The sequence below is a fragment of the Gossypium arboreum genome, chromosome 8 (genome assembly GCF_025698485.1).
Source record: "Gossypium arboreum isolate Shixiya-1 chromosome 8, ASM2569848v2, whole genome shotgun sequence".
NCBI classification, from domain to species: domain Eukaryota; kingdom Viridiplantae; phylum Streptophyta; class Magnoliopsida; order Malvales; family Malvaceae; genus Gossypium; species Gossypium arboreum.
In genome coordinates this window covers 121,383,896-121,392,252 of record NC_069077.1, presented here as the reverse complement: position 1 = coordinate 121,392,252, position 8,357 = coordinate 121,383,896, and the positions used below count along the sequence as shown (strand labels likewise).

At 34.0% G+C, this 8,357-nt stretch overlaps 1 protein-coding gene across 1 annotated transcript; it reads right to left on the bottom strand.

Moving 5' to 3' along the window:
• Positions 1-486: 486 nt before the first annotated feature.
• LOC108458381 (protein PHOTOSYSTEM I ASSEMBLY 2, chloroplastic-like) lies at positions 487-3,602 on the bottom strand. Its single transcript, XM_017757748.2, has 5 exons — positions 3,211-3,602; positions 2,416-2,516; positions 2,058-2,223; positions 1,398-1,490; positions 487-914 (listed from the first exon to the last, which is right to left on the bottom strand). Exons 1-5 carry the CDS (start codon positions 3,284-3,286, stop codon positions 784-786), a joined length of 567 nt encoding a protein of 188 aa, XP_017613237.1. The 5' UTR covers positions 3,287-3,602; the 3' UTR covers positions 487-783.
• Between the last annotated feature and the right edge of the window lie 4,755 nt (positions 3,603-8,357).

Here is an 8,357-nt window from a genome sequence, read left to right as displayed (position 1 = left end):
CTCCTGGGCTAAATGATCCCCATCTAATCGATAGACTTCCATGGGATACATCTTGTGCCATGGTCACGAGCTTTGTAATTTAGCTCATGACATGTACATTTTGTTAGGGAGAAACTAGTACAGGGATAACTTTTGAGTCAATTATGTAGGAGCCAAGGAACAAGTTACCGATATCTTTACAAAACCCCTGACAGGCTACTGGTATGTTCTCTAGAACAATGCCAGTCAAATATTGTGTACAACAATTGGAGAGGAGAAAAGTGATGGAGGAATATTGGAATACAAATAGGAGTTAAGCTGATCAAGGTTAGCTTAACGTGTCAAGCCCGTTAAACTAAGGGTTGTTTTTTGAGCGGAAGAGCATATATTTTCTTAATAAACAAATATTTCTTGAGGAAAATTCTCTCAAGTCTTCCTTGATTTCTTTTCATTTTCTGCTTTGCTTCATGTTTCGATGTATTACTTGGTCATGCTTAGCAACTTAGCTAGTTATGAATTGAATAATTACATTGATGGTTTCAAATCAAACATGAGTCACCTTGAAAATTACAACAAAAGGAAGAAACAGAATCTAACAATGTGGTCTATTGTCCTCTCCATATTAAACAAAATGCCAATAAATTGCTTACAAAGATCAAAATTGTATTGTTAAAACAAACCAGATTGTAGTATTTAGGTCGGGAAATATTTTCCAAGTTTCACTAAAGTAACCGATAAGTTTTCTAAACTAAATTACCATGATGCCAACGACAATAACATCTGGGTCCAAGGGGCATGACGGGTCTATGAACTTGGCAAAAGTCGACCGTTGTACATCTTGTCAAGCAATTTCTGTGCATCGGGCCTCCTTAGAAGACCTTTGTTATTTGGTAAACCGGTACCTAAACAAACAGGACACACCAGTTTCCCCCGACCTGCACACAGTAGCAACCAGTGATCAGTTACATAAAAAATTCTTCTATATGGACAATTGGGAAAGGAACATAAAATTTAGAAGAAAATTTCATGACAGTTTAGAATCTCAAGCTACACAATCGGTATATGTTAAACATAAAACAGACATCGTTCTTTGCTACATGCTTATGCATCCTTGTTTGTACTCAATAGAATTGGACAATAACAGCAACTAGATCATAGAAAGGTGCGTATTCAACTTATTTGTCATCAAGTATCATAACAAATGCAATTCCGCTGTATTCTGAGGTGCTGACATGAACACATGTTCATGATTACCAATTGCTTTTAAGAGTAACCCCTAGGCAATCAACCATAACGTGGATCTTCAGATAAGTGCATGCTCAAGGCAAGTCGTATAGCAATCCAAAACAAGAAAAACTAAAAATAGTTGGTTGCTATAGCAAATTAAGAAGTAATGTTAGGGGAAGAAGACTGCATACCATAACAGTTTGGACATTCAGTAAACTCGTAAACATCCTTAGCACGTTTCCTGTTGAGAGCTTTCCATTTTCCTGTACCACCACACATATCACCTAAATAAAGAACAGATTAACATCTTGTGAATCAAAAAGAGGATTAAAAATTTCACTACTGATGTCTGCAAGTTTTTTCTTCTTCTACTTCAAACATGAATAAAAACATGTTAACATGTCAACAACAGAAGAGACAATTATATGTGATGAATAAACTAAAATCTAAATTCGAGCCAAAATACTTGCATTCAACGAGCACTTTCGCTGAAAGATCAATATAATTTGATTAGAAAAAAGAGTCCCATGACAGTCAGCCATGCAGCACAACTAATCCCCGCAGGACAAAGAAGAAAATAAACTACTCTAACCGGTTTGTTAGTTGGCTATTATCTAATACATAGAAATCAATAAATGGTGCGAGGAATTTTGCCCAATTGAAGGCTAATCTTTTTATCATACAAGACGAGCAATCAGTAAATCATAAACAAGAGTTCGTATGTCTTTTGCCGATGTCAGGAAGCAGGGTAAAGGACAATCTCAGAAAAGATTATAAGATGCATACAAGGGTGGTTCACTTGGTTAGACAACAAAGTATCATACAAAATAAACTGCAAAAGTGACACTCACAAAGTACAGCACCACTCCCTGCACAATTGCGGCATACAGCCCTTTCATTCCCATCCATAGCCATTGCTGATCCTGCAGAAGCAGAGCTGCTAGAACTGCTGATTAAAGCTAGGCTTGAACATAAGCATGTAAGACACATACGCCGTGATGTTGGCAACTCAGCTGCCTGCAGAAAATGTTGGAACCTATTAACTATAAACAATGTAGTAAATAATGAAGATTCTACCCAATTAGTGCAAATCAGACATATAAAATAGCTTTAGACTCTTTGGTTTCTGAAACAAATAAAAGATGGTGTGTGAGTAGTCAATTTGAAGAGTACTAACAAAATAGATGTTGGAAAACAAATAAGTGAAACCTTCTTCTTATCAGGTTCCAATGAATCATTTGAAACTCCAGTTGTACAGCTCTCATTCTCCAAACTAGATCTTATCTGAGCTGAAACAAACCTTGAGCTTGCTGTCGTTAAAGCAATGAAAGACGGTGTTTAAAACACTTGTATTGTTAATGGAAATCCATAAAAACAAAAATACATGCATTGGCAGCAAAAGGAGCAACACCTCAAATTCATAGCTAATTGGAAAATCAAACATGAATGGATAAATTCAACATGTTTCTTTTCAAATAAATTGTATCATGATCCAGGAATTTAACAAAAAAATTCATATTGTGAAATTACTTTTGACTTCTAATCCGATTTTCAGTTGCAAAAATGGAGCCATCCTTTACATCCACACTCAAAGCATTTAACAGCACCCAATTCACTGGGGAAAAAAATCTGTACAAAACTTTCCATAAATTCTTTAGAAAAAAGATTAATTACACTCAATATTCTAATCCTTGAGCATCTTACACAACTTGCTACTTAGCTAATTCATATAAACAATGTACCAACTATTAATCTTTTTAAAAGTTAACAGAAAGGGATAAGATACCTTTAAGGAGCTGACCTAAAATGGAAATAATTCTAATAACTATCTAAAGTTTCAGAATTTGGATAAAAAGGTTTAGCCTGAATGTACAAAAAGAAAACCCCATGAACATAATATTATATGTGAAACTTCCATTGAAAGGAAATGAAAAGTTAAAAACAAGGCCTAGCTCCATTTCACAAATATACACAACTAAATATATAGACAAGGAAAGAACTTACAGTGAGGCGGGGAAGGTTTTAAAGTGAAAGTAGGAAGGTGTGGGATTGAAGAAAGATTGGAAGAAGAGTAAGCCATAACTAGACTCTTCTCTGATATTCACGATGTTTGGATAAAAAGGTTTAGCTTGAGTTCCTTTAAGAAGCTGATAACGCCATGCTGGAGCTACCCATGTATTCAATTTTTGTTGCAAATGGAAAAAGGTTAAAGTTTAGCAGATACCTAGTCTAAGTGAAACGAGAGAAAGGAAGAATGGATTGGATTTTCAATTTGCTTATTTTGGCTTGGAGAATTATCTGATATTCTGTGTGAACTCAATGTTTCCTTCCACTAAGCTTCTGTCACCTCTGCACCCGTATCCTATTTCTTCGGATAATGTGATGCAAAGTCGTCCTTAATCACACAAAAATATAGGGTAAATTCCACCTATAATTACCAAACTATTAATAAATTTACCTTTTAATCATTTAACTTAAAAATTTACAAAATATGATTAAACTATTCAAAATATTTATCTAAAAATTCTATAAAAATTATATAGAAAGTTGGACCCTTTTGAAAGCTCAAATATATTCTATATTGTTGTCAGCCTTCCAGGGGCGAATGCAAAGGGTAGAATAGAAGGGTTAAATCTTACAAATAAAAAATTACATTTAAGTTTTCTCAATTATTATTAAATTACAAAGAGCCAAAGTATAAATTTACCATATATGAATATATAATTTCATTGTTTAGATATTACCATATATGAATATATAATTTCATTGTTTAGATAAGGACTAAATTGATAATTTTCAATTTTATTGAAGGGGTCAAAGTAGATTTTTCTTACCTACCCCTTAAATTTGCCTTTAACTATAGGTATCCAGTATAACCTACCTTATTTTCTCCACATATTTTGATAAAAACAATTTGGAGCATTTTAATTAGAACTATCATGGTCGGGCCGGGCCGTCCGAAATTTGGAAGGATTTGGGCAAAAATATAGGCCCAAAAAATGAACTTGGGTAAAAACATAAGGCCCGTTTAAAAAATGGGCCGGGCCTTGGGTAAGGCATTTTTGGCCCAAGTCCGGCTCGGCCCGAATACACTAAAAGGAAAAAAAATCTGCATTTTTTTAATATTATTTTCTTATGGTTTTCTCCCTATTTTGCTACCATTTTACTATTATGTTGCTACTATTCATTGTTATTGTTTGGATATTGTATAAAATTTATTTTATTGTTAATTTTGTTATTATTTTAGAGACATTTGATTGTTAAGTTGCATCTATCTTAGTGTTATTTAAGTATATATATTTTAAAATTTATTTACAATTTGTTGGAAAATATTTATTTTGATATTTTTAGTATTTTTTATGCATTATTTATATTTTAAATTATATAAAAATAATATAAAAATTAATATGGGCGGTTAGGTTAGACTCGAGTTTTAGTATTTTTATCTGGGTCGGGCTTAGGCAAAATTTTAGGCCCATTTTTTGGGCCGGGTAGGGCCCGGCCTAGCAAACAAGCCTAAAATTTTAGTTGAGCCCAGCCCGAACCCAGCCCATGCTCACCTCAAATTTTAATAGCCCGTTAATTTATCGTAAACCGAAATTAATACTAAATATTAAATTTTATTAATTTGGTCTTTCAACTATAATTAAAATATTATTTTAATTTTTAAAACAAATATTTAACAATAATTTTAAAAATTTTAAAAAATCTTAAAATATTATAAATTATTAAAACTATTAAAAATTATGTTAAATTATATTTAAAAATTAGAATTTTTAAGGAAATTTAATATTATTAGGCTTTTAATTAAGTTCGGATTGATTTGGATGAGAATGAAAATTTTAGCATTATTGGGTTTTATTTATATCTTATTTCCGAGTTTTTTTTCAGAAAAATTAAATTAGTACAGTTTTCTAGAGTATATATATATATATATATATAAAAGTTCACATTTTCTTGCAAATTTCTAAAGTTTAACTATTTTTTTAACTATAATATTTTTTGAACTTTTCTAAAACTTAACTAAATTTCTCATTTTATATTCTTTTAATATTTTTGAATTTTTAAAAACATATTGATATATTTCACAATTTTCTATATATTTTTAAAAATTTAATATTTAATATTTTTATATTTTTAGAATTTATATATATATATATATATATATAACAAGGAAGCATGGTCATATGTAATTGACTGAAAAGTGACATATGGTATGTTAAAATTTTACTAATAAAATCATTGAGTGGTGAGAATAAATCTCGAAATAGCTTTTATTTAATTTTAATTCTCGTTTGGAAATAAAATAAAAAATAGAATAAAATCCGTTGAACGATGGGAATAAATTCTCAAACAGATTTTTTTCAATTTTTTTTTCTTTTTCACCTTGGTGTCTCGTTCATCTTGAATTAGAGAATTGCAAAATACTAAAATCTGTCTTAAGATTATTAGACAAAACACGTTAATGAACAAATGCATATATAGATTAACAACTATTATATAAGATAAAATAAATTAAATAATTTGTATTTAAAATATCAAATACAAAAAACCAATAAATAAGATTAAAAAACCAGAAATGTAATGCCTTGAATAATTTATTTCTAATTCTATAACTATTTGACATAATTGTGTATTTGCTTCAGTGGTTAAGTGTTCTAGATGTGTATGAGAGGTTTTGGGTTCAAGTTTCACCTTTGATAATTTTGTTATTTTTCTAATCCAATCCTTACCCTTGTTGAGTGGGTTTATAAAAAATTGTTTGTTGATTCATAACAGAATGAGCTTGCTAGTTCAAGTGGTAAGGGGGTTGATGTGGTGGAGGTCCTGTTTTTAAATCCTTGCATGAGCGTGGGTATTATTTTTGCTCTGTTATCTGATAGAGTTCTGGTGGAGTTGGGAGTCTGAGGAGGTTGTGAGGTAGTGGGATAGTGGGAGAAAAATAAGGGATTTGAGATATCATTGTTTTTGTTTTGAAATTTTTCTCTTTCCTGGAAGAAAATATGATGTTAATTCTTTCTGTTTTCCCCTTCCTGTTGTCTCTTTTCTCCATCTTTGCAACCCTTTTGTTTTGCTTCTTTTTCGTTTCGTTCGTGAATCCGTTGTACGATCGTACTATTGAAATTGTCGGGTTCTCTTTTTTGGTGAGGTAAGTAGAGTTCTGTTGTCATTAATTTTGGTTTGGGATTTTTGGAGATGACAATCTGTGGTGATTGAAAGGTGGTAATTCGTTTTTAGGAACAGATTGTGGAGCAGGGAATCACACATCAATGGTTTAGTGCGAGTTAAAGGTGGTTTGTCAACAGTGGTAAGTCTATTTTATGTTGATTCTTGTGTCGAATTTGTTAATTGAATTGCTAAATCGATGTTGGGTATCTTGTTTTTAGGTCTTGGAAGGCTCAGGATAGCTTTCACATTAGAATGTTACCAGATGTGTACCCGAAACGTAAAAAGTCGAACTTCGGCAAAAGCTAAAAAATTGGGCTGTTAACGCCACACTGGCGTGTGGCAGCCCGTGGGGTAGGCCGTATGCGAGACACAGCCGTGTGGTCGATGAAGGCATGGCCATGCGCGGCACACGGATGTGTGGTGGCTTGAGTGTGGCCGTGTGTGCCATACTGGCGTTTAGGCCTACACGAACATATCACATAAGCGTGTAGATTTTGGGCTAGGCTGTGTGGGCCACACGGGTAAGGGCAATTTGGGCGTGTGGGCCCACATGGGTAAGCCACACTAGCATGTGGGCCCATATTTCTAAAATTTATCCTAGGGTCGCACGGGTCGTGTAACACCTCAAACCTGGCCTAGATGTTATGGCCGAATCTGGCGATGTCACATCGAAGGGATTTTAAAAACGGAGCTAACTCGATAGAAGCCTTAAGTTTATAAACCTTTAATTACTTTCATTTATTTCAAAACATGTGTTCAATTAGTCGACTTGCCTTAAAATGTGTCAATTTAGCAGAAGCTTAGAAAAATATCGAGTTTAAGAAAAATAGTTTGTATTTTTAGAAAAACAATGCTTCAAGTGAAACCATCATAAAAATAAACAGGTTAAATCCAAAAACCCAAAACCAAAGCCAAACAGTTAAAAAACGTCCATACAGTCCCAGAAAATACAGGCTCTCAATCGTAATTCCAAACTTAAATAAAACTATAAACCAAATAAAACCAATGATAATGTATGGTCATCGTTGAGTCGTCCGTTACACCGATCCGCCTAACTCTGTGGATTACTTGTACAGATTAAGCAGAAAAGAGTGAGTTTGCGTAAACTCAGTGTGTAACCCCACAGAATTAAGCATGCAAATAATAGGAAATCAGAATTAGACAGATACAGATTCGGGCTTAAGCCCATTATAGATATAGATATGTGTAACTAGAATCAGAATCAAATGTCCTACCCTCATCCTCTATACACCATCTCCGACTATCGCTACACACCATGTGGGGTTTAAAACACCCACCCAGCCTTACAGACCATGTTGTGTTGATGCGGTACATATCAGACATAATGCAGCTGTGCTGCCAGATATTAGGCATAATTTGCCTTTCAGAACGCTTCCTCCAATATATATCATTCCACCCCAATCACAGTAACAAAACATGCATACAGAATTAACAAATAAATCATGCTTAACATGCTTTTATAAACAGATAAACAAACATAGGCTTGCTCATAACAGTACATCAGTCTAACAGAACACATTGTTTTAGGGTTTATTAAGCCTTTATCGACCTTACGGTAGGCCCACAATCGATTAGGATGACCCGTATGACCCTACGAAAAATTTCAGTAATATAAGCCCACACGTCCAGATTTGCCTTTGCCCTTGTGGCCCACACGCCTATATTTGGCCTTTTCCCGTGTGGATCACATGGCCTGACCCGGTTACCACACGCCCGTGTGGCGTACCTATATGGGCCCACACGCCCAATCGATCTAACTCGTGTGGCCCACATGGCCACAGTCTAGCTGTAACACGACCTTGTCTTGTGCACGACCTGGCCTTCTTTGATCACACGACCTTGTCATCGCACATGGCCTACTATATGGCCTACCATACTACCGTGTGGCGTCGACAGTGGGGTTTTTTGGCTTTCGCTAAACCTTATTTTTCCGTGTTTTGAGTACACAAATGGTATCGATT

Coding starts and splice junctions, on each gene's coding strand:
- LOC108458381 (XM_017757748.2), bottom strand. CDS start 3,286: ATGGCTTACTCTTCTTCCAATCTTTCTTCAATCCCACACCTTCCTACT. Junction 2,224..2,415: donor TGGAACCTGATAAGAAGAAG/GTTTCACTTATT, acceptor CATTTTCTGCAG/GCAGCTGAGTTGCCAACATC. Junction 915..1,397: donor TGAATGTCCAAACTGTTATG/GTATGCAGTCTT, acceptor TACTGTGTGCAG/GTCGGGGGAAACTGGTGTGT.